A 26308-nucleotide genomic window follows, 5' to 3' on the forward strand; every position below is an offset into this window, starting at 1 on the left:
TCGAACGGTTAATTTATTCAAAACACTGATGCCGGTTTTCACCGCATAAATAAGTGCGAAGAAATCGTTGCGTGTGGAAGGCGGCAAAACCCGCATAAACACAAAAAACGGAAAACCTTCACGCAGGTCAGTCATAGGTGAAGTTCGGTCATCCCACTAAATGAAAGTGCCGGGCCTAACCGAACAAATCATGATAGAGGAAACTGAACTTTAACCTATTGACAACCGCGCGTCGAACGGTTAACTTATTCAGAACACTTAGAAAATATCTTCAAGGAAAAAATGAGGAAAACCTCCACGCAGGTCAGATATAGGTAAAGTTTAGCCATCCTACTAAGTGCAAGTGACGGTCTTACCCGCACAATCACGAAAGAGGAAGCAAAACTTTAACCTATTATCTGCCACGTTGATAGGTTAACTTATTCAAAGTACTTAAGAAATTGCTAAGTTAAACTAAAGTATGCACAAGCAAATCATATATTGATTATGCGGCAAAACAAGTGCCAAATTAAACTATAATATGCATGAGCAAGTCGTATAACGTTTATAAAGCAAGAGTGACGGTCCTACCCGCACAAAAGATTTACATTCCATAAAAATTCAAGTATTACAAGAATGGCCAGGTATCTACCCGCCTACAAGAGTGTAAATCTATACAAAAACATAAAACTATCCTAACAGTGGGAAGGGATCTAAAGGTTCAAGCTTCAGGACCACTCCCTCCAAACCCACTTGTACCCGCACCATCAGTTGGCTGTGGCGGTTCAAGGAAGGTCTTGAGAATGGTTAACCCATCATCAGCAGCAGCAACTTCGTTCACCTTCTCCACCACTGGATGCGGGAAGGCAGCATACTGGTTCACTGCTTGGTCATAAGCAGCTTCAGTATCCACATCATATAAAGGGAAGTTGGAAGGCGGGATGCCCTTCTCAACGAACCCTAGACCAAGCAGGAAGCCAGCCTTTTCCCCATCCTCATGAGAAGCGTTGAGGGCTGCGCTCATGGCATCGTCATATGATGTGTCCGTGAAGACCCACTGCACAACCTACAAAACAAAAATACAAGTATCAAAACCTTTTCTAAGTATAAAGAAAAGCGTGAAGACATTATGAAGCTAAGCTTATCTGCTACAACGCTTCTCGTAGAAGCCATTCCTTGGTAACCAGAGCCTCCTGGAGGGCAGCTCGAGCTTGGTTACGGGCGCGTTCGGCTTCATTTTTGTTAAGGTTGGCAAGCAACACTTCCTTAGCAGCAGCCTCTTCAACGCCCTTTAGCTTACGCTCAGTATGGTCAAGCATACCCCTCTGGTCCAAGATTTCTTGAAGCTTCTTGGCGTCTTCCATGGCCAAGGCGTCATGAGCCTGCTGGAGCCTCTCTAATTTGGCTTTGAGCTCCTCATTCTCGGTGCGTAGAGGCTCAACAACAGCTTCAGCCCTGGTGGCCCTCTCAGTTGCGTTCCGAGCGGTTTTCCTTAGCTAACCGAAGCTGTTCGTTAACAGCTTGGGCAGCCTTGGAACGGGGCCTCGAGACGGGCCTGAACTTCAACCTCAAGGGCCTTGAAGGCCTTCTCCTTCTCCGCAGCAACGGCGGAGAGCCTCCTGTTCTCCTCCCGGACAGCCCGCGCCTGAGCTACTTCTTGGATACGAGCTGCTTTTAACTTGTCGTTTTCACGACAAAGCAGCTCGACGCGCGGCTGCATCCGGGCAAGGAGAATTCGAAGCTCGTTTGTCAGCCTACCCTCCTGGTAGCTTGACATAGCTTCTCCCAGTGCATCACTGGGGGGCGGCGTGGCACGCCCACTCGACGCAGTCCACAGCCGTCCGAAGGGTGGTTCCCCAGCGGATGTTCCACCGCGGAACAAACACCTCATTCGAATCCAACACTGCAAAAACAAAAAGCAGTTAGGAAAAGATGATAAAAAAAAAACATAACAGGCCAAAATAACCCTACGTACCTGTAGGGTCGACGACAGGCCTGTAGCCGCCAAACCCATCACCCGAACCTAACGGATATCCATCCAAGAGGTCAGGCAGATGGGAAGGAGGCAGAGATTGGCTAGACGCCCCAACCCCAAACATACCTGCTGAACCGGCCGGGGGCGAGGTGGTCGCCGGTGCCGGAGGCGCGGTTGAAGCCGCCGTCGTAGGAACCAACAGAGGTGAGCTCACCGGAGGTGAACTCACAACCGTGGTCGCCCACTGCGGAAGAGCCCGCAGAAAAACTCACCGCCGGCTCAGTGAAGGAATCAGTGAATATGGCACTGACAGCCGGCGGAGACGACGTCACAGTTGGAACAGTTGCTTCAACCGAGTGAGCAACTGAACCAACACGTGAAGCAGGCGCAGCCGCCTGGGTCATCGCCTCGGGTAGGTTGACCAAACCTACCGTCATGGGTCCAGAAGTGCTCCTCCCCGCTCCACCCTGGAATGCGGTTGCATCCACGCCTGCATGAAGAAAACATATTTAAATATAATGACGGAAAGATATGAATTTAAAGTTAAAGTTTACACTTACGAGTCCTCTTGAGCTTGAAGGTGCGAATAGGCGGGGACGAACCCGATGGAGCCGGCCTCTTCACGCCGGTCACCGTCGTTGTACTAGGCTGCCCGGAGGTGACAGCTGTCTCAACCTCCGGAACAGTGGTCTCATCACCACCAAGGTTCCCCGCAACCTCTTCACTCTCGGTCTCCGACTCTGACCGATTCCCCTGATCGGCAGTGGAGGCAACCTTCGCCTTGCCCTTCGCCGGCAGCCTTCTTCCTCGCCAAGAAAGGACCATCTACGGATTCCTCATCAGAAGATGACAAAATTAGAGGAATTCCCGAAGAGGTTTGAGCATTGAGAGGGCGAGGGTCAAAAAGTTCTTTACCTGGCCGCCTGGCGCTCAGGATCTCGTGGCCTGGCGGGTAGACCTCCACGAACCGATCCGCCGTTTGCTCAAGGATGAGCAACTCGTTCTCATCTAGAGCACGAGTACCCATCCGAGCGGGACCATCACTCTCCCGCGGCTGCAAGAGAGACTGCAAGTCGTTTCCCTCTGAAAACAAAAAGAAAAAACGGTTAGAACAAAAACCCTAAATTAACGGATATTATGAAGCATACCGTAAGGGACAGAGTTCAAACCGTATTCGAGGACGATGGGAATCTGTGACGCCTCCTTCCACACCCGGCTCATCCCGAGCATCACCATCCCGGACTCCGCAAAGCGGTAAACCGGAGACTGGATCCGGGAAACCTTGGAGAACCATTCCGCCTCCTGGTAGTTGGAGGCGTGAAGGTTCGGGAGAGCTCTCCCGTTCTTGAACGTCATCGCTATGGGGACGACGCGAGCGGAGATATAGAAGAACTCCCGCTTCCAAGATCGAAGACTGCGCTCGGTAGCGCAGATCTTCAAACCCTTGATCCGATTGACCAAGGTATACCACCCCTGGATGCACCTCCAGGAATAGAAGGTCATCAGGCAGTCAACATGGGGCTCCACACCCAGAATGAGACACACCCACTCGAAATGGCGGATCTTGGCGATCGCCATTGGGTGTACCTCAGTCAGATGCACACCGTGTCTCTCCAGAACACGGTATACAAACTTCGTCAATGGGAACCTGAGATTCCCATAGACGAAGAATGCAGCGTACACCCCTATCTTGCCCTTGGGGGCATCGTACACCGTCTGATGAGGTGCAGGAAACTTAGGCTCGAAAGGCTCGAGCATGAACTTCTTGACGACGTACTGATAGAGGTCGACCGGAAGAGCACACTGGCACTCGCCAGCAGTACTCTTGTCATCCTTGTCCGACGTGGACGACGGATTCTCGAGGTATACATCGGACTCCTCGACAGTAACCTCAGGATCATGAGAAGACATGTTTGGGATGTAAACAAGAACAATTTCAGGAGAATTCTCGACAGAAAAGTTAGAGTATTCGCCGGAAATCGTTTAGAAGAAAAAGAGAGGTAAAACTGTGAGTTGAGATGCAACCTCTCCTCCCTTTATATACTCATCGCAATGAATGCGATGAATTTAATGCGGAAGAGAGAGGAAAACGCTGGTGCAATGAAACTCTGACACGTGGAAAAAGCAAGCTGGCAACAGCTGTTGACAGGACGCGTGCCGTAAACTTCGCGGCCACGCGCCCGAAAACTCGCGCCCACGCGCCTGAAAAAGCGTCTGGAATGACCATATACTGTCACGTCGTCATAACTTCCTGCACGTCCTGACATTGTCAGAAGAAACCGTCGGACGACGTTTCAACAGTTTGGACTGTTCTTATCCTTTCACCAACTCTTCGAATTTCAAAAAGATTCAAAAGTAAGTGGGACTATACCCCTTACCTTGGCAACCAAGTAACTATAAGACAGGTGCGAGTATAGTGTTAAGGCAAAACCCTTCACATACTTAGCACCTGCAGGGAATTGAAGCCAAGAATACCTCGGCGACCAAGTAACTGTAAGACGGGTGCGGGTACAGTGTCAAGGCAAAACCCTTCACATACTTAGCACACGCAGGGAATTGAAGCCAGGAATACGTTGGAAGTAAAGTAACTATAAGACGAGTGCGGGTACAATGTCAAGGCGAAACCCTTCACATACCTAGCACTCCGCAGGGAATTGAAACCAAGAAGGATCTTCTGGGCCATGCTTGCGGAAACGGGAATAACATCCCCGCATAGCGGGAACGTCGAGAACTAGATTGTTTGAAGCTCCAAGATGGAATTGGTTGTTTTAACATAATTGATCACTATGTTCAAAACTACCAAAACCTCATGGATAATCTATACAAGTGGAACTCAACGCTCCTGACTTGCGAGGAGGTTACAGACCTACCCGCATCATACCCAAAGATCAAGCAGAAAAGTCGGGAATTTCTGCACGTGACATTAGGACTTCCGCGGGAAGAATCCCCATGGAAAACCTTAAAACTAAACCTTTTCAAAACCCTTTGCTTAAGTCCAAAAGTTCACCTCACTTATTAACAATTCATGAGAAGAACATTGGACTGGGGGGACTTGAAGAGGTAGGTCCCAGCAGAGCCCAGTTGGACCCGCAAGACTCACCTCAAAGAGGGACCTCTGCGCAGTTGAACCGGCAAGACTCACCTTCAACAGGGACGTCTGCGCAAAGGCTAAACTCGCAACTCACCTTGAAGAGACGTCTGCGCAGAAACCAACTGGATCCGCAGGACCCACCATGCTCAGAGACGTGACGTCCTTACGCGCAGTACGCAAGCTGTTCCCGCAGGAAAAGCCTCCCAATGGTCGACGTACTCCGCCTGTTCCCGCAGCAACGGATACTAGCCATCAGGGAAGGCTACCCGCGCAGCAAGGCTACACGCAAAAGGCACTTAACTCTTAAATAATTTAGTAATGTCACCTGAAGAAGGAGTGAGCAAGCCGGGACACTCCCGCATAAAGCCGGGAACACCCCCGCACAAATGAGCCAGTCCGTACGATACTGGAGGATCTTTTGTACTGTACCTGACGAGGTATGGACAAAAGATCTGACCAAAGATACGACAGCTCACTGACAACAGTATGACGAGCAGCACGCTCTTGTACTGTATGTCACTATCAGTCGCTGCCTACTCACCAACCTGTCAGAGGACGTGCATAGCCTGCAGTTGGTGGAACAGAAATAGTACACAGCCGGCCTGGTCACTATCAGCCGCTGCCTACCCACCAACCACCAGCATGGCACGTGCGTAGCCCACAGTTGGCAGAACAGGAATACTATTCAGCCGGCTGTACCTGCTTGAAAACCTACCTTCGGCTATAAATACTCCAACACCTTGGAATGGTATGGACACATTACATTACCTTATCACATCTTATCTTTTCTAGCAATCTCTTAATATACGCTTATATTCAAGAGCAATCTAGTCTGATTCTCACGCCGGAGGGTGGTCACAAGGAGGTACCCCCCCTTCTAAGTGACGAGCTCACGGTGTCTGTTTTGCAGGTCACCAGAAGAACCATCTTTGCCGGACATAACCCCTCGTGGGAAACATCTATTTAACCCCCAGATTATCCGTAATCTGCCCGGGGTCAATTAGTGTTTCTTCAGATGCTCTATTAAGATGATAGCCATTCTATGAATAAGATTGTATGATCTATGCTTGCACATGTCTATTCATGAAATCTATGATGCCGAAAAACTGTAAAAACTTATAGTTGGATATTGGGGAATACTTATAGTTGCGATCGGTTTTAACGACTTCATATGGCTATTGCAGCATATTGTGTTGTTGCGGTCGAGTCTGTGGGTAGGGAACTTCCCATTGGCTTCTTGGAGCGTATTAAGGATGATTTTTATAATAAATATGGGGCAGGCAAAGGCAAAACTGATGGTGCCAAAAGCTTGAACAAAGATTTTGGGTAAGCATCTATGCATAAATCTTAGAGCATAATTATTTCGGAACATAATGGATTTTAATTATCCAAACTATCACTTAATGACAGATAATGATTTATACCGACAATGTGATTAAAATGATACTCTTAACTTTCTCAATAATTACCAATGGCCAATGCCACTATACTGATAAAGAAACCCCGTTTATCCGTAACGAGCAAATGATTGATTTTTATCTCAATCGTAATGTTGTAACTTGTTTAGAAACAACAAAAATAAAAAGTTAGGGTAGAGAAAGTTAAGTTAGTTTTCTATTGGAATGACATTTTTAACAAGAATGAAAGTTGGGAATGCTATAGATTACATTGTTAGTACGGACTACTATCAATCAATGAGTCGTAGTTTGAATTATGAAAACCGATTTGCATTTTTTTTAAACCCATGATGATAAATGGGTATTTTTTTTATTTGATTATTGGGTTAGTCCGTTGTTCAAGATATACTAGCTAGCACATAAATTAAATAAAAAAATTACCCATTTATCATCATGGTTTAAAACAATCCCTTTTAAAAAAAAAATTAATCTCTTAGATACAAATGTTTTTGTAATTTCAGACCAAAACTTAAAGAGCATATGCGCTACTGTGTCTCTCATCCGGAAGAAATTAGCAAGATTGCTAAGGTACAGGCTCAAGTTTCTGAAGTCAAAGGAGTGATGATGGAGAACATAGAGAAGGTAACTTTCTTGTTTTCTAACACAAAATTTGCATAGTTTTGTTCCCTTTTTATCACATCCATCTCATACGATATTATTATCGCACAACTGTTCGTATTGTAAATGATTTGATCCGCAAAACGTTTTTACACTTTGTTAACATAAAATAGCTTGAAATATATGTTATCAATGGAGTCTCCATGATGTCTGAATCATATTTGTCATGTTTAGGTTCTTGATCGTGGAGAGAAGATTGAATTACTTGTTGATAAAAGTGACAACCTTCGCACTCAGGTTATTATATTTAATATTTAAACTTTAAACTCCATTTTAAGTGTTAAAAAATGCTTTTTTTCTAGTTTGATAATAATTCTAACATTGATGGTTTGATTGTATATCATGTTTAGGCACAAGATTTCAAGAAACAAGGAACCAAGATAAAGAGAAAAATGTGGTTTCATAATATGAAGGTGAAACTAGTAATTTTTGGTATCGTTGTTGCCTTGTTACTGATCATTATTCTCTCAGTCTGCCCGGAATTCGACTGCTCTTAAAATGTGTCCGTTCAAGGCACAATTACAATTTTCTTCGGGTTTGGGCATCCATTTCCGTTCCTGCCAAGCTTCGGGTTCGTTATTTATTGTTAGGGAAACTTTTGGCATCCTTAGAAGCTTATTTAGTAAAGCTTTGATAAACCAGTGCATTTTGTCAGCACTGATCGGATTTATTCTTTACTCTCTTTCTGGCCACGATTATAATAAGACCATGTTCCTTGAGAATGAACGTATAATGGGTATGGCTAGATACACTACCAGTTTTCATACATGATATGTTACATTTTAATATGTGTCAGTAATTCCTATTATCATGTAAGTAAGAGTTCGATGTAACACTTCATACCAAATGGGCCACGTGTCACGGTTATAAAATTAGATACAACATCAATTTTAATGTATGTATTTAATAAAAAACAAAATCCAATACATGCAAAGTTTGAAAGACTTGATATACTATTTATTGCATTTAATAAACTAACAACGATAATCGAAGCTAATATAAACGAAAGCAACTCATGTACGCATGATACTGCTTACTGACGGCGTCGTACACATGTATTAACACCAGAATGACTTGTTATGATCTAATTATTTTTTTGTATAATCTAAACCAACTCACTTACAAATGATAAGGCCCATTAGTGAACCTTCCATCATTAGCATGCCATGCATTGACACCTAAATGTATTTTTACATACACCAATAAGGCTTATTAATAGCCTACTACTGTATTGGTCATCATATACATATCATTAGCACCGGAACGACTTGTTATTACATAAGGTCACTTTGTGTAACCCAAAAGAACTCATTTACACATGATAAAGAACATAATGGCCCATTGCTTGACTGACCTAGCGACATACAGATGTCATTTGCATCTAAGTGACTTAATTTGTCCTGAGGTAAATTTGTATAACCTAAAACTACCTACTCCCACATGATATTAAAACCCATTAATGGCCACCTAGTGTGCAATCATCATAGGAATCTTGTTAACACCAAAATAATATATTATGGTAATATGACTTTGTATAACCTAAATTACTCACTTTCGCATGATAAGGTTCATGAAGGTCGGTTACTTCACCTCTTGTCATACACAAGTAAAAACACTCACTTGTCTATGGTCACAGTCGGTGCTGGTGTTGTTCGATGTTGTTGTGATATTGCTATCGCTATTTTTATCTCTCTCTAAAAGAGTTCTTAGGGGTTGCGCTCATATTCGTATCTTGGCATTTTGATTACATTAACTTGCTAACCAAGAGATCTAACTTGCTAACCAAGAGATCTGTTCATATTCTCATCTATGCATATGGTCCAGGATCCAACCACCCGCGGAAGCTCCCACGCCTACAACATCAAAGCCGTTGAGAAGAGAAACAATGTGACCGAAACCGCGGATACAAACAGAGTGAATGGACACCGTTATCAAAAACCCCGTCACAGATTCTGGGAACAGAGAATATAGACTTCTGGAAACGAAGCAAATTTCCAACAAACAAAAATTGGATAGCTCAAACTATTAGAAGTTCCATGAGGATGTTGGCCATACAACCGGTGATTACACAAATCTACATAACGAAATTGAAGAGGCGGTGAAGTCAGGGAAGCCGGATCATTTGGTGTTATCGATTAGAAAACACACGAGAAATCAAGGAACAGGCAGAGACGATGGTCCGCCAAAAAAACAAATAAAAAATATGAATTCCCATATGATCCAAGGCGGGAAGCGTCAAAATGCTAAAATGCTTACACCAAGCAGTGAAGCCGGGAAGGAAGAGTCATTCATATTCCCAAGGATCAAAGGCGGACCATGCCTGAAACAATCCTTAATAATTACCGTCGTAATTGGTCACTACCAGAGCAAGTAAGTTTTTATTGATCAAGGAAGCACCTATGACATAATGTATCAACAATGTTTTGATCACCTGGACGAGGAAGACAAAACAAGATTAGAACCGGTCAACGCACCAGTTTCAGGGTTTTCAAATGAAATTACTCATCCGTTTGGCCAGCTCAAGTTCCCGATAACACTAAACGATGTAAAACATTCTCGAATTAAAGACGTAGAGTTCCTCGTGTTACCAATGACTTCAAAACATGATATAAACTTGGGCAGAGAAACTATAGATGACTTTAACGCAAACTCATCCACCACACATGACATAATGGGTGTCTTCGCACCAACAGGCATCACGCTGATACGACCTAACAAAGATTGTTTAGTCGCGGAAGTGTCAAAACCACTGAAGGCGCCTAAACTTGCCGACAACTCGGAACCAGAAAAATGGGTACTTAATGCAAAGTTCCATGATCAGACAGTCACCATAGGGTCGAGCTTATCAAAAAGTGTGAACTCATGCTTGAAACACTTGTTGCTATTATAGATGTTTTTTCATGGCAGTCTGGTGACATGGTGGGAGTTTCGCGGTACATAGCGGAACACACTTTGAAAGTTAATCCAACATTTACAGCAGTCGTTCAAAAAAGACAAAATATGGGTCTAGAGCATACGAAAGCAATGTACGATCAAGTTCCAGAACTGTTGATAGCAGGGACCATCCGTGAGATACGATATCAGACATGGGTAGCTAACCCATTTATGATCCCTAAAAGCAAAGGAGCATGCCAAAATGTGCATTAATTACAAAGACCTAAACAAAGTCTGCCCAAAGATTGCTATCAATTGCCCAAAATAGACTTAAAGATAGATGCATTAGCACTATAGCGCTTGAAATGTTTCCTAGATGCGTATAAAGGTTACCATTAAATTCACATGACATAAAAAGATCAAGATAAAACCGCATTTCGCACAGACAATGACACCTTTTGTTACAAAATGAGGCCTTTAGAGTTAAAATTTGTGGTAGTAACAAATCAGCGCCTGATAGATCAATAGCTCGGTGAATAGATCGGAAACAATTTGGAAGTATACATGGTTTACATGGTCATAAAGAGCACAGAAGAAGACAAGATGCTTAGAGACATTGAAGATACCTTCAAAAAACTGTAAAAGATAAGCATAAAACTAAACCCAGCAAGTGCTCGTTTAGGATGGACGAAGGAAAATTCCTCGGCATCATAGTTACAAAAGATAGTTTCAATGCCAACCTAGAAAAGGTACACGCAATAAGTCGCATGTCATCCCCAAACTCTTTGAAAGAACTCCAAAAGTTTAACGGGAAATTGGTAACCATAAACAGGTTCCTAACAAATCACGCCACCATGTCTTTCCCATTCGTTACATTCATAAACTATTTGAAGAAAACACAATTTCAATGGACACTAGAAGTGGAACAAGCCATCTTAGAGTTAAATAAATGTCTTATGGAATTACCCACGTTAACAGCTCTGCAACGCGGAGAGAAATTGGCATTATACCTATTAACATAAAATGGATGGATAGGAGTAGTCCTATTGGTTGATCAGAAAAAGGATGCTAACACCACTTTATTACGTCAACATAACCCTCACAAATGTAGAGACAAGATACTCAACGATGGAAAAACTGGTATTGACGCTAGTCTACGCCTCAAGACGTCTCCGCGAATACTTTCATGGGCATCCGATAAATGTGTAAATGTAAGGCCCCATTACTGGTGCCCTACTTTGGACGTTGGATTTACTCATAAAGACAGTTCTAAATATCAGAGTTAGATAAATGTGTAAATGTAAGGCCCCGTTACCGGTGCCCTACTTTGGACAATGGATTTACTCATAAACACAGTTCTAAATATCAGAGTTAGATAAAGCATTCGTGGAATATTAAAACTTTCATAAAACATTACATATTAATTCATAACTTGTCTTAAACAAACATCTTGTCTTTCAAAATCAAAAACATTAAACATAAAACATCTTGAGTCTTCATATGCCAACCTCTTATTCTACTGCCACGTGCCCTGCTCAAGCTAGCAGCCTCATTCTACTCACCAGCGTGCATACTAAAAGTCAGCTACGCTTAGTGAGTTCTAGTTAATCATACAACATAAAACACATTCATATTTACATAATTTTGTTCATACTTTCATTCATTCGTTCATTATACACTTACTTACCTTCATACCTTCTTTCTTTCATTTTCATACCTTACAATTTAAAGAGCATTACGCCCTACTTTCCATGAGTATTATTAGGGCCCGGTTCCCTTTCGTTACCATACAACCATACATTACTTTTCCTTATTATTATCCTTATAACATTCATACATATATACATACATATCATACATGCATTATTCATGCATACTTTATCCATATACTCATTTCATACTTACTACATAATACCTTCCTTAACAATACGTGCAATACCTGAAGATCGTTCACGTACTGTCAAGCATTCATTCATAATAGCAACATAACTATCACATTTATTATTAAGGCATACACTTACCATTTAAGGAAAGCATATTAACATTCGCATTGAGTATGCACACAGCCCCGAAAACATAAAAAGTAAATGGTGCTAGAAACTCACATGGATCCTGTTACCTTCTCTGTTTATCGTTAATCCTTTCCTTAGCTGAGCTCGGCTGACTGTACATTAATTACACGTATCAATACATATCCTATTATTTATATTTCTGCCAAAATGGATAAGTCTGGTCTGATCTATTGTTCTTGCTTTAGATTACATTCACTTAGAGTATTTTATTCTTAAAGCCCATTGTATTTGAATACAAGGTCTTTAATTATTTAATATTCTTTTCCTTATTGTATTTAAATCTTTCCATGTATATTATCATGAGTCTAGTATTAGGGTTTATGCAATGTACCTTACATGCATTTAGTATTTGAGTCCTCAAGTGTGTCAGTTGTATGCATGAGGGTGTATACATGTATGTGTATACATGCAAGTAATCGAATCTCTAAGTTGTATTCATATTATCTATTGCAAGCGAGTGTATAAGTATTCAAAGGTTTACATGTATTCTAATGCCTGTAGGGTATTTGAGTCACATTGTAAGCGAGTATAGCTTGGTGATCGAATGAACACCTGTAAGCGAGTATATGGTCATTTAAGAATCTTTCCTTTGTAATAGAGTTTGGTGATGTAATCGAATTATGATTTGTAATCGAGTATTCCATTGTATTCGAACTCAGTGTTGTAAGCGAGCCATACAAATGTATTCGAGTTATGAAATGTAACCGAAAGTCATATTGTATGTGACTTTATTCCATGTAATCGAGTATAAGATGTAATCGATTAGACGTTTGCATGTGAACAAGTCCTTTGTAATCGAGTCATATTGTGATCGACTTCATCATCGTATGCGAGTTTACTAGTGTAATCGAATTTATTAGTTGTAAGCGAATGGACTGTATGTTGTAATCGAATTGTTTATTTGCAAGCGAGTCAAGACAATTTAATCGAGTCCTTTGTAAGCGAATATAACAATGTAATCGATTTTATCATGTAATCGACAATATATAATTGTTACCGAGTGAACTATTCATTGTAAGCCAACAGGCTGACCGTTATGGTCCTTTTATCATCGTTTTTGTTATATTACATGACTTTAGCACCTCGTATGGTTCAATATTAACCCCTAAACATTTCCTTAACCGTTTTCGGCCAAAACTTGACCCGAGTGACATAAAGCTTGAACCTTTATGTCTAAAACGTCGAAAGCTAGATATAGGGTTTATTTTATGAACCGTACCTATCGGTTTTGTTACGTTCATTTTAACATCAAGTTTATGACTTTATGATTCGTTTATACCCGATCATCTCTAGGGTTTGGTTCCATGAATAGCCGTTCATAAAAACGTAATATTTAAGATAAAGAACATACCTTTGCGTGTTCGTTAGGTCACGGTTATCTTAGGTATGAACAACAAATCTTGTATCTTGCTTAAATATCCAAGGTCTATCAATATTTAGCTAGGTTTTGGTCTTGGACATCTTCTTCTTACTCACGGCAATATGAGAGTGTTTAAGTGTGTGTTTTGAGTGTGTAGAGAATAAGATTGAGAGAAATGAGGGATTTAGGGTTTTAGGGAGGTTTAAGGGAGTATTTATACTCTTTTAAGCCCATGGACCTAAGGCCCATCTCATCCCTTATTCCATCTTTCCCCACCCAAATCCATACTCCTTATTATATTTAATATTAATTAAATATTAGCACACATTTTACAACCTAACTTTCCTTTATTTAATATTATAAAATTTAGAATGTTACAAGTCTTCTCTCCTTAAAGAGATTTTGTCCCCGAAACCTAACTATCATCTGAACAAAGCAGGGTAAAACTTGTGCATCTCTTCCTCGACTTCCCATGTGGCATCTGAACCATTGCATTGCTTCCATATCACTTTCACTAAGGGTATAACCTTATGACGAAGTTGCTTCTCCTTGCGGTCAACTATCTTGATCGGTTGCTCAATGTAGTTCAACTATTCATCAACCTCAATGTCCATTAATAGCACATTAGATGTGTCATCAGTCAGACATTTTCTCAGATGAGAAACATGGAAGGTTGAATGAATTCCTTCTAACTGCTCAGGTAAATCTAGCTTGTAAGCCACTTCACCCACACGATCCATAATCTTAAACGGTCCAATGTACTTCGGACTCAACTTTCCTCTTTTCCTAAAACGGATAATTCCTTTCCAAGGCGAGACCTCGAGCATCACATTGTCACCAACGTTAAACTCAATCGGTCGTCATCGCTTATCAGCATACGACTTCTGACGGTCTTGAGTAGCTTTCATCCTTGCCTTGATTTGATCAAACTTTGTAGAGCTTTCTTAAACAACTTCCAAGCTTCCAAGCTCTTTCTGACCAATTTCTCCCCAACATACAGGAGTTCTACAACGCCTACCGTATAGCATCTCAAATGACGGCATACCAATACTTGAATGGTAACTATTGTTATAGGAGAACTCTGCCAGATGCAGATGATCATCCCAACTTCCTCCAAAGTCTAAAACACAAGCACGTAGCATATCCTCAAGTGTTTGGATTGTCCTTTCAGACTGTCCATCTATTTGAGGATGATACGCCGTACTGATGTTCAACTTCGTTCCCATAGCTTCATGGAACTTCTTCCAGAACCTCGAAGTAAAACGAGTATCTCTATCAGACACGATCGACAGTGGCACTCCATGTTTAGTCACGACCTCCTTGATGAACAAACTTGTGAGCTTCGTCTAAATTTCGACCTCTAAGATTTCCATGGCGTGGAATCCACATACGATCAAACCTAGTCTTAACACCATGCGTGTTTTCCATCAACTCGTCTTGCTGACCGAAAATCCTTTCTTTCTTTACTTTCCCTTCATCTACCATCACTTCCGACTGCACCTTGATGATTTCTTCAAATAGGCTTGAGTTCATAATCAACTGGTATGACTTCACTGTTGCAATGACTTCCTCATTCTTACGACTTAGCGCGTCGGAGACCACATTAGCTTTACCAGGATAGTACTTAATATCACAGTCGTAATCCTTTATCAATTCTAACCACCTTCTCTACCTCATATTCAATTATTTTTGCTCGAAGAAGTACTTTAAACTATATGATTCGTGTAAATAATACACTTAGTACCATACAGGTAATGTCTCCATATCTTAAGAGCGTGCACTACTGCTGCTAGCTCTAAATCATGCGTCGGATAAGTACTCCCATGGACCTTCAACTGTCTAGACGCGTAGGCTATCACTTTTCCTCCCTGCATCAACACGCAACCCAGCCCACGATGCGAAGCATCAGTACAAACAACCAAATCCTCCTCACCATTAGATAAAGCAAGGATTGAAGCTTGCGTAAGTCTTCTCTTTAGTTCCTCAAAAGCTTCTTCTTGAAACTTACCCCAACTGAATACTACCGACTTTCGATTCATACCGGTCAACGGTGTTGCTATCTTGGAGAAGCCTTCGATGAATCTCCTATTATAGCCAGAAGCTTCGTATATCAGTCGGATTCTATGGAGTCTTCCAATTCATAATCGCTTCAATCTTAGCTGGGTCTATGGTAATCCCTTCAAGATTAATCACGCGACCTAGAAATTGCACTTCTCGCAACCAAAGCGCGCATTTCGGAAACTTAGCGTACAACTTTTCTTTCTTCAGAGTCTCCAATACCTCTCTCAGATGCTCGGCATGATCAGACTCGTTCTTTGAATAAATCAATATATATATATATATATATATATATTGATTTAAGGTCGTTTTCGAATCTTTCCTTTGTAATCGAGTTTGGTGATGTAATCGAATTAGTATTTGTAATTGAGTATTCCATTGTATTCGAATTCAGTGTTGTAAGCGAGTCTTACAAATGTATTCGAGTTATGAAATGTAACCGAAAGTCATATTGTATGTGACTTTATTCCATGTAATCGAGTATAAGATGTAATCGATTAGACATTTGTATGTGAACAAGTCCTTTGTAATCGATTCATGTTGAGATCGACTTCATCATTGTATGCGAGTTTACTAGTGTAATCGAATTTATAAGTTGTAAGCGAATGGACTGTATGTTGTAATCGGATTGTTTATTTGCAAGCGATTCTAGACAATGTAATCGATTCCTTTGTAAGCGAATATAACAATGTAATCGATTTTATCATGTAATCGACAATATATAATTGTTACCGAGTGAGTTGTTCATTGAAAGAGAACGGCTGACTGTTATGGTCCTTTTATCATCGTTTTTGTTATATTACATGACTTTAGCACCTCCTATGGTTCGGTATTAACCCCTAAACATTTCCTTAACCGTTTTTCGGCCAAAACTTGACCCGAGTGACCATAAAGCTTGAACCTTTATGGCTAAAACGTCCAAAGCTAGATCTAGGGTTTATTTTATCAACCGTACCTATTCTCGGGTTCGCTACGTTCACTTTAACATCAAGTTTATGACTTTATGGTTCGTTTGTACCTGATCTTCTCTAGGGTTTACTTCCGTGAATAGCCGTTCATAAAAACGTAATCTTTAAAATAAAGAACATACCTTTACGTGTTCGTTAGGTCACAGTTATCTTGGGCATGAACAACAAATCTTGTATCTTGCTTAAATATATTTGGCTTGGTTTTGGTCTTTGACTTCTTCTTCTTACTCATGGCTGTATGAGAGTGTTTTAGTGTGTGTGTTTTGAGTGTGCAGGGAATAAGATGGAGAGAAATGAGGAATTTAGGGTTTTAGGGAGGTTTAAGGGAGTATTTATACTCTCTTAAGTCAATGGACCTAAGGCCCATCCCATCCCTTATTCAATCTTTCCTCACTCAAGTCCAAATTCCTTATTATATTTGATATTAATTAAATATTAGCACACGTTTCACAACATAACTTTCCTTTATTTAATATTATAAAATTTAGGATGTTACAGTAAACCAATTATAAGATTCACAACGTTCTTCGTAAACCCGAACTCTCCAAAAAACTAGCAAAATGGGCCATTGAAATGGGAGAACACACACTGTAGTACAACCCAAGACCAACGATCAAAGATCAGGTACTAGCAGACTTTATCGCAAAGGTGTCAGTTGAAAAGGAAGTGGAATCCAAGGCAGAAGAAGAACCAACAACCTCACCAGAAGACAACGAAATATAGATGTTATTCACAGACGGAGCATCCAACGATGAGGGGTCAGGAGCTGGATTAAAATTGGTAAGCCCAAGAAATCAAGAGTTCACATACGCAATCCACTTAGATTTTACAAGTACAAATAATGAAAAGGAATATGTGTAACGATTCTGGCAAAATCAGGTATACCCTAGCCGGTATATACAATTTATGTGTTATTTAATAAGGAATATATGAATTATAATGCGTTGATACGAGTATCTATGATTCACAGTAAGGATTTTACTCGATTATACAGTTAATCGTATTGGAAATACGATCAACCGATTAATGGTTGTTGAAACCCGAACGAATCGAGGATTACATTATAGACGAGATATATGATATTTAGTGATGTTTACGAAGTATTAAAGCTTCGGGATAAGTGAATTAAAGCACAGAAAAAGAATTTCTCTCCGTCGTATTGGAAATAGGACTCGCCCCTGTCAGAAATCGATTTAAACTGATGTTTCCCATATAATAATATATGATCATTATAATGATTTGTCACTGTTTATTTAAAATAGTGAAACTCACCAACTATTCGTAGTTGACCCGTTTTCTTTACATGCTTTTTAGGTACCCACAAACTGGAATAATTGCTACATGCTTGACGATGCGTGCTTTATGTGGAAGTTTAATGATCGTTTTGTATTAAATATGTTAATGTACTGTTGGTGAAACTGATGTGTTAACGCCTAGACGGTAACTAAACTCGGAACAATGTAATATGGTGTAAATTAATGTAGTGGTGTTTTCTTTATAAGCAATGCTGTTGATATCAGACGTGTCTGTTGCATCCCGTTTACGTTTCCGATGCGGTTACGGGGTGTTACGGAACTTGGTATCAGAGCCATTGGATATAAAGAATTAGGATGTCTTTAAAAGATACCTAAAATATAACCAGTAGCTCAAGTATTATAGGATCTGAATATCAACTAATAATTTATAGTGACGAGATCTGGATGAACTTGGATGGACAAGTGAGTTACTATGGTCCGGAACATAATAACAGACTTGTCCGCACGAGGGAATTCAGGGGAAGTCACGGGGAACATTAATAGGTAAAATCGCCAACATATGTGTAAGTATATGATAATATTTTTATGTGACAAAGTTGTATATGTATGTGTATACTAATTATGATTTACATTATGGAAGGAACTATATGTTTGCTAACTTGTGTACAGGTAAGGATGTCGAGATCACGAAGTCTGTCAGTGGAAGAGGACCCGGAGGAGGCCAGTTCCGGGAACTCTAGGAGCTTACGCCTAGCATCCAGCACTGAGCCTAGTGAGACTAGTCGTAGGAGTACTAGCTTGTCCTCCCCTACTAGGGTTGCCAGATCCCCCACCCCACCCGCACCACAGGTCACCCCTACCCCTCCCAGACCTGGACCCCGCCTCACGGCGCGGATCAGTGTCCCCTATGTCCCACCTACCTCTACCCCACCCAGACCTACTTTCCACAGGGGCGAGTCCTCCCGCCCCCAGCCCGAGCCTGTGCCTCCACCCGTGTGGGGTACCTAGGCTGGAGAGGGATGAGCGTCCCTCCTCCGAGGCTGCATGGCTCCGAGTGCTCCACGAGCAGGTGGTTGAGCACACCATCGCCTTGACGGTGGGGATCCAGAGGAGGAGACACTTGGCGGACTGCGTACTGGACAGCCAGTACGCGATTGGCCAGCTGAGGAGGGAGGGCGCATACTCCCAGTGGATGATTGACCGGATGGAGACACGGATCCGGGGTTTGCTGGCGGTGTTAGTGGTGATGGTGGCAGTGTTGGTGTGGTTGGTATACCACCATGCTTAGTTGTGTTAGGGTGGTAGTAGTCAGGGTCCGCTTTTTGATACTCTGTGTAAGCAGTTAGTGGCGATGCTAACATAGGGTGAATCTTGGGTAGTTATAATACAGCCACTAGCCCATAGGGGGTCTCTTTTGGGGATATCATTGTAGATACTTTTGGTGTATCATTCAAGCACTGACCCGTAGCGGGTTATGTCGAAATGATGCCGATGTAGGACCGATGTATGAAAACTTAATCTATGGGCTGATGTTTATGTAATGTGTACTGATGTTTATGTAATATGTACTGATGTTTATTAATGAATGGAATATGTGTTGTGTATCGAGATTGGAATTTGTATTAATTATATGTATTTTCTTAATGTTGTGTAGAATGGCACCAAAACGGTCAGCTCGAATGTCAGAAATGGATGTGGATCGTCTGATTGCTCGACAGTTAGAGGCGGCGATACCGGATATAGTATCGCGCATCGCCGCCAGTATTAACAATACGACCAATCCAGACACTGCGAGCAATCAAACGACCACCAATAATGATGGGGAACAAAATGTTAATCCTCCACCGAACGGTAACCCGGTTCCGAGTAATGACGCACCGCCTAGGGTAGTCGTTACAGACAGTAATGGCCCTACACCTAGTGTAGAAACGAACCGCACTGAACCGACTCCTGCAACAAAGGGATGTTCAATCAAAGATTTTACGTTGTGCAAGCCCCTAGAATTTAGCGGGTCTGAGGGACCAAATGGGTTGGTTAATTGGATTGAGAAAATAGAGTCTGTTGTGAACATCAGCAACTGCCCTGAGGATTACGTTGTTAAGTATGCTACCTGCACGTTCACGGACCATGCCTTGACATGGTGGAACACAGTGGTGCAAACTCGCGGTCAGGCAGCGACAAACCGCATGACCTGGGCAGAGCTCAAGGCCCTTGTACTGGAACATTTCTGCCCGAAAAACGAACTGCAGAAGTTAGAAAACGAATTGTGGAATCTGGAGATGCAGGGGGCAGACCACTTGGGTTATACGAACCGATTTAATGAATTGTCGCGATTGGTGCCATGGTTGGTCACCCCAGAGTCAAAGAGGGTTGAGCGTTATATATGGGGACTAACTCCAGTAGTAAGGAGTATAGTCAACTCTGGGGGACACAAGACGTTTGAGGGTGCGGTGACGCAAGCTGGTATCGTCACATACGATTTCGTGAGGAATGGGTCACTGAAGGTGGCAGGAGAGTCTGCTGGGGGAAACGAGGTACGTATGACAATAGGTTCCAGGAGAAACAGCAAAATAAACGTGCTAGGCCCGCTGCCCAGAACTACGCCATGACTAGTTCAGGCGAAAGGCAGGAATCGCAGAAAGGGACGTTCCCTAAGTGTGGGAAATGCGGTTACCAGCATGGTGGCGAGTGCAAGGGGGTAGTGTGCCACCGGTGTGGCAGGAATGGGCACTACGCACCGAGTTGTAGGACAAACCTAAACAATCTGAACCGACAACCGCAACCTATCCGTGCGCAGCCACCTAGGACCCAACCAGCCCGACAACAAAACCCACAAGGAAACCAAATGATGACCACCAGCTGTGCTTGCTTTGAATGCGGCAGCACAGATCACTTCAAGAGATACTGTCCGAAACTGAACCAGGGGGGAAATGGGAGGCAAACCGTGGGTCAGGCATCGTCGTCCAATCCGACGAGAGGCCGAGCATTTGTGATGGGGGCGAACGAAGCACGCCAGGACCCCAGCGTAGTGACAGGTACATTCCTCGTCTCTGATCATTACGATTCTGTATTATTTGATACGGGCGCCGATAGAAGTTTTGTCTCCGTTAAGTTCCTATCGATAGCAAACCTTCCGATTAGTGAAACCATAGAACCTTATACCGTAGAAGTCGCTAACGGTAAAACCATGATAGTTAATCAGATAGTTCGGAATTGCCCTTTTATTCTGAACGATCAATCCTTCCTGATTGACTTATTACCGGAAGAATTAGGTAGTTTTGACGTAATAGTGGGAATGGATTGGTTAGCACGTAACAAAGTGGAAATAAACTGTGAAAAGAAAATCGTCAAGATCCGGGTGTCGTATGACGAAGAGGTGTTAGTGCAAGGAGAGAAGTCGGGCACAATGATACCATTTATATCCCACCTCAAGGTGTTAAAATATATACGTCAGGGATGCGTGGCGTCTCTAGCGAGCTTGACGGCCACAGATTCTGAGGAGAAACGGGTGGATGATATCCCGGTGGTACGCGAATTTCCACAAGTTTTCCCATAAGAACTTCCTGGATTACCGCCAACCCGACATGTCGAATTCAGAATCGATTTAATACCTCAAGCTGGCCCGGTTGCTAAAGCACCCTATCGACTTGCACCGTCCGAGATGCAAGAGTTATCCAATCAGTTGCAAGAATTGTTGGATAAAGGATTTATACGTCCTAGTCATTCCCCGTGGGGTGCACCTGTATTTTTCATGAAAAATAAGGACGAGAGCCTTAGAATATGCATTGATTACATGGAGCTGAACAAGTTAACAATCAAAAATAGGTACCCTCTTCCCCGAATTAATGATCTGTTTGACCAGCTGCAAGGTGCGAGCTATTTCTCAAAAATCGATCTTAGATCGAGATACCATCAGGTTAGAATTCAGGAAGAAGATATCCCAAAAACCGCATTCCGGACTCGCTACGGCCATTACGAGTTCTTAGTTATGCCTTTCGGACTAGCAAATGCGCCGGCAGTGTTCATGGACCTCATGAATCGAGTCTGTAAACCCTACCTCGACAAATTCGTCATCGTGTTTATTGACGATATTTTGATCTACTCGAAAAGTAAAGAAGAGCACGAGCAACACTTAAGAATAATTTTAGAGCTTCTGAATCAGGAGAAGTTGAATGCAAAATTCTCCAAGTATAACTTCTGGTTACAAGAAGTGCAATTCCTCGGTCACGTCGTAAACCATCAAGGAATACACGTTGATCCGAGTAAGGTTGAAGCAATTAAGAATTGGCAAGCGCCTAAATCGCCAAAGGAAATCGCCAATTCTTAGGCTTAGCTGGATATTATCGTCGATTTATAGAGAACTTTTCCAGCATCGCCCAACCTTTAACTCTCCTGACTCAAAAGGATCGAAAGTATGAATGGGGAGAAGAGCCAGAAACGGCGTTTCAAACGTTAAAGCAAAAATTGTGCCAAGCGCCGATTTTAAGTCTCCCCGATGGAGACGATGGTTTTGTCGCGTATTGTGACGCATCGCGTAGGGGGTTAGGATGCGTGTTGATGCAGAATAATAAGGTTATAGCCTATGCTTCCCGACAGTTAAAAGTACACGAGAAAAATTACACTACTCACGACTAAGAACTGGGAGCGGTTATCTTCGCACTTAAAATCTGGAGACATTATCTCTACGGTACGAAGTGCACCATCTTCACCGATCATAAAAGTTTGCAGCACATATTCGATCAGAAAGAACTGAATATGAGGCAACGAAGATGGGTCGAGTTGTTAAGCGATTATGACTGTGACATCCGTTATCACCCCGGCAAGGCTAACGTCGTAGCCGATGCCTTGAGTAGGAAAGATCGGGTTAAGCCATTGCGAGTGCGAGCACTGGGGATGATAGTCCAGTCGAACCTTTCGGACCTGATTCGAGTCGCTCAACGTGAGGCGTTGAAAGAGGAACAATTGGAAAGGGAGGGACTTTACGGCAATGAAAAGAATTTCTAACAGCGCGTGGACGAAATTCTCTATTTCAAAAATCGGATTTGGATCCCGACCCTCCATGACCTTCGTGAATTAATCATGGACGAAGCGCATAGATCGAAATATTCCATACATCCGGGATCGGATAAGATGTACAAGGATGTGAAGGAGTTCTACTGGTGGCCGGGTATGAAAAAGGACATAGCAACGTATGTCGGTAAGTGCACGACTTGTGCAAGAGTTAAGGCGGAGCACCAGAAACCCTCGGGGATGTTACAACAACTAGAAATTTCTGAATGGAAGTGGGAGCAAATCACGATGGATTTTGTGACACATCTTCCTAAAACGTCCCGAGGACATGATGCAATTTGGGTAATCGTAGATCGATTAACCAAGTCGGCACATTTTATCCCGATTAGGAATAATTATAACACTGAGAGACTCACGCATATTTATATAAATGAAATTGTGTCTCGTCATGGGATACCCATCTCAATCATCTCCGATCGGGATAGCCATTTCACCTCCAATCTTTGGCAAGCTGTGCAAGAAGCGCTGGGAACGCACATTGATCTAAGCACAGCTTACCACCCTCAGACCGATGGTCAGTCTGAGAGGACCATCCAAACCCTGGAGGATTTGCTTCGTGCATGCGTACTGGATTTTAAGGGAAGTTGGGATCAACATCTCCCACTCGTTGAATTTTCCTATAATAACAGTTACCATAGCAGTTTAAAGGCAGCGCCTTACGAAGCATTGTATGGTCGGAAGTGCCGATCACCACTCTGTTGGACTGAAGTGGGCGACACTCAGGTTATTAGATCAGACCTAGTCCAGGAAACGACCAGCAAAATCCTTGAAATTAGGAACAATCTAAAGGCCGCGCGGGATCGGCAGAAGAGTTATGCCGATACCCGTAGAAAACCGTTGTCGTTTGAGAAAGGTGATAAAGTGTATTTGAAGGTATCACCTTGGAAGGGTGTAGTCAGATTTGGAAAGGCGGGGAAGTTAGCCCCGAGATATATCGGACCATTCAATATTACTGCAAAAATCGGTCCCGTAGCATACCGATTAGAACTACCCGATGAACTGAGTGCAGTTCACAATGTGTTTCACGTATCGAACTTGAAAAGATGTCTGGCGGATGAGACATCGGTGTTACCTTTAGAGGGTGTCCAAATAAGTGATAAGCTCAATTTCGTAGAGGAACCCATAGAAATAGTAGACGGGAAAATCAAGCAACTTAGACACAATAAGATTTCGTTGGTCAAGGTTAGATGGAATTCGCAACGAGGCCCAGAATATACATGGGAACGAAAGGACGAATTCCGGAAGAAATACCCCTATCTATTTCCTCAAAAAGAAGTAGTCGACGCGTAAAATTTCGAGGACGAAATTTCTGTTACGGGGGGAGAATGTAACGATTCCGGCAAAATTAGGTATACCCTAGTTGGTATATACTATATATGTGTTATTTAATAAGGAATATATGAATTATAATGCGTTGATACGAGTATGTATAATTCACAGTACGGATTATACTCGATTATACAGTTAATCGTATTGAAAATACGATCAACCGATTAACGGTTGTTGAAACCCGAACGAATCGAGGATTACATTATAGACGAGATATATGATATTTAGTGATGTTTACGAAGTATTAAAGCTTAAGGATAAGTGAATTAAAGCACAGAAAAAGAATTTTCGATTTAACGGTACGTCGGTACGTTAAACGGAACCTTTAATACCAAACCGAGCAAGAGACAATCGATCAAGCCGAAAAAGATGCGCAATTATTAATAATATAATGTTTTAAGTTAATAAATGTCATGGTTTAAGTTTTTAAAGTTTTTAAATCGGTTTTATATAAATCTCCTTTTTTAAGCCGAAAACGACCATTTTAGCCTCGTTTTAAGCCGAATTAAACATTTAACCGAAAAACGAACTGAACCAGATTATCCACAACATTATCCGGATTTCCAAAATCCAAATGTGTGGCTAGAATTGGAAAGGTGGGTCCCACCCCACCCCTCTTGACTTCCGATCGGCATAGGGGATAAACCCTTTTGCCTTGTTATTTTTTTTTTGGTAAACAACATTCAACATCCTTCATCCCTCTCCATTCTATGAGCCAAAAATCCAGAATTTTAGCAAGAAAACCGAGGTAAAAATCGAGTTATTTACGTGTTCATCTTCTTTTCTTGAGTTTATTTGCAAGAAAATGAGGTTTCAAGTGAAAAAGGGTGAAAACCCGAGATGAAACCGATTCTTGCATGATCAAGTGATGTATACGGGTTATACAAGGGATCTTGGTCCAAGAAAGGAGTTAAACGAGCCAAAAACGAATTTTTACGGTTTAAACTTTAGTTTTGAAACAATAACCGAAACTATAGTGTAAGAGGCTTGATGGTGAGTGTAACTTGCTTGGTATTGTGGTATGTTGGTTGTGGGTTCTGTATTTAGTGGTAGATAAGGCGGAAAGACGAGTTTGTAGCTTGTAGTGGCGGAAAACAAAAGGTATATTCGGTTTATGTTCGGTTATGAGTGTTTTGGACAGATTGTGGTATGTTTAGAGTTAGGCTACGAAATTTCACAGAGATGATCTACACATGAAAATATGAGATCTGTGAAAATTTGGTAATTTTTGGACAAAGGATGAATATTTGGTGAATTTAATGCTCGGTTTTGGCTAAAAATGGTGAAAAATAGTTAAATATCATGAAAAATTTTGGACAATTCCAGATAAGCTTTTTATAACATGTAAAAGTCACACACAAAATTTTAGGTCCGTTGGAGAAGTCTAAGTAGGCTTTTCGGTTAAACGAGTTCTAGGATTTTCTATCTCGGTTTTAGTGAAAATGGCATGTAAAAAAATATTTTCGTTCTGGAAAAATTACAGGGGACTATGGGGATGGCAGGGGTCATCCAGGAAAAATTTGGAATTTTTCTAAGGTCGTTTGGTATTTACGACATATTTAGTGTTTAAATGGTGTTTAAAAATAGATAAATAAATTTTAAATATAAAAATTAATTCTGGAAATATTTTTATAAAATTCCCCACTGTCAAAAAGTGATTTGTGCAAAATTTCAAGATCCGAGATTAAACGGATAATTATTTGTTCTAAAAAGAAAATAAAAACAAACTTTTAAAGCTTAAAACGCGTAAACCGGTAAAGTTCGCCTAAACGAGCTGACTGGTGTATAAAAACCCTAAAAATGAACTATTTTCATATAACTGAGTAAAACAAGTAAAAATAAATCATCCGAAAATAATTCGGATGATTTGAGTAATTTTATCCGATTTAACAGTTTCCGGTACGCTAAAGACGGAAACGGGTCACGCGGCCAATCGGGGCGTCTAAACCGAGCTCTAATTTCACAACTTTAATTAAATTATCAGTCAACAACTATTTTCGGGTCGTGTGTGACCAAACCCATTTTTGAAACGTAAAAACGGATAACCGTGCTAGGCACGCAAAACGGGGAAAACGAACTAATAGTAATTTTAACTATTGAACTATAAACGATATCACAATCTGAGTCCGGAGAAGTGTTTCTGGGTTAACATTGCCCCCGGAACGGGTACTGTACTGGGTTAACAGTGTCCCCAGAGGTAC

At 41.7% G+C, this 26308-nt stretch overlaps 2 protein-coding genes across 2 annotated transcripts; both read left to right on the forward strand.

Moving 5' to 3' along the window:
• Nucleotides 1–6162: 6162 nt before the first annotated feature.
• Nucleotides 6163–7617, forward strand: LOC143564730 (putative vesicle-associated membrane protein 726; the record flags this gene model as incomplete). Its single annotated transcript, XM_077051919.1, has 5 exons — nt 6163–6190; nt 6230–6371; nt 6964–7084; nt 7295–7357; nt 7471–7617. Coding segments are annotated over 5 exons (501 nt in total), but the record flags the coding sequence as incomplete, so codon positions are not given.
• A 1910-nt stretch (nt 7618–9527) lies between these two features.
• LOC143564726 (uncharacterized) lies at nt 9528–10267 on the forward strand. The gene is made up of 2 exons (XM_077051916.1): nt 9528–9914; nt 10028–10267. Exons 1-2 carry the CDS (start codon nt 9528–9530, stop codon nt 10265–10267), a joined length of 627 nt encoding a protein of 208 aa, XP_076908031.1.
• The last annotated feature ends 16041 nt before the right edge of the window (nt 10268–26308 follow it).

This window comes from Bidens hawaiensis, unplaced genomic scaffold (assembly GCF_021521415.1).
Source record: "Bidens hawaiensis isolate Kalapana, Puna unplaced genomic scaffold, B.hawaiensis_p1.1 tig00022150_1, whole genome shotgun sequence".
Taxonomy (NCBI): Eukaryota; Viridiplantae; Streptophyta; class Magnoliopsida; order Asterales; family Asteraceae; genus Bidens; species Bidens hawaiensis.

What these genes read in the sequence shown, in the direction of transcription:
- LOC143564726 (XM_077051916.1), top strand. Translation starts at nt 9,528, where the DNA reads ATGTATCAACAATGTTTTGATCACCTGGACGAGGAAGACAAAACAAGA. An exon ending in ACTCGGAACCAGAAAAATGG is followed by an intron (nt 9,915 to 10,027) that starts GTACTTAATGCA and finishes TTTTCATGGCAG; the next exon opens with TCTGGTGACATGGTGGGAGT.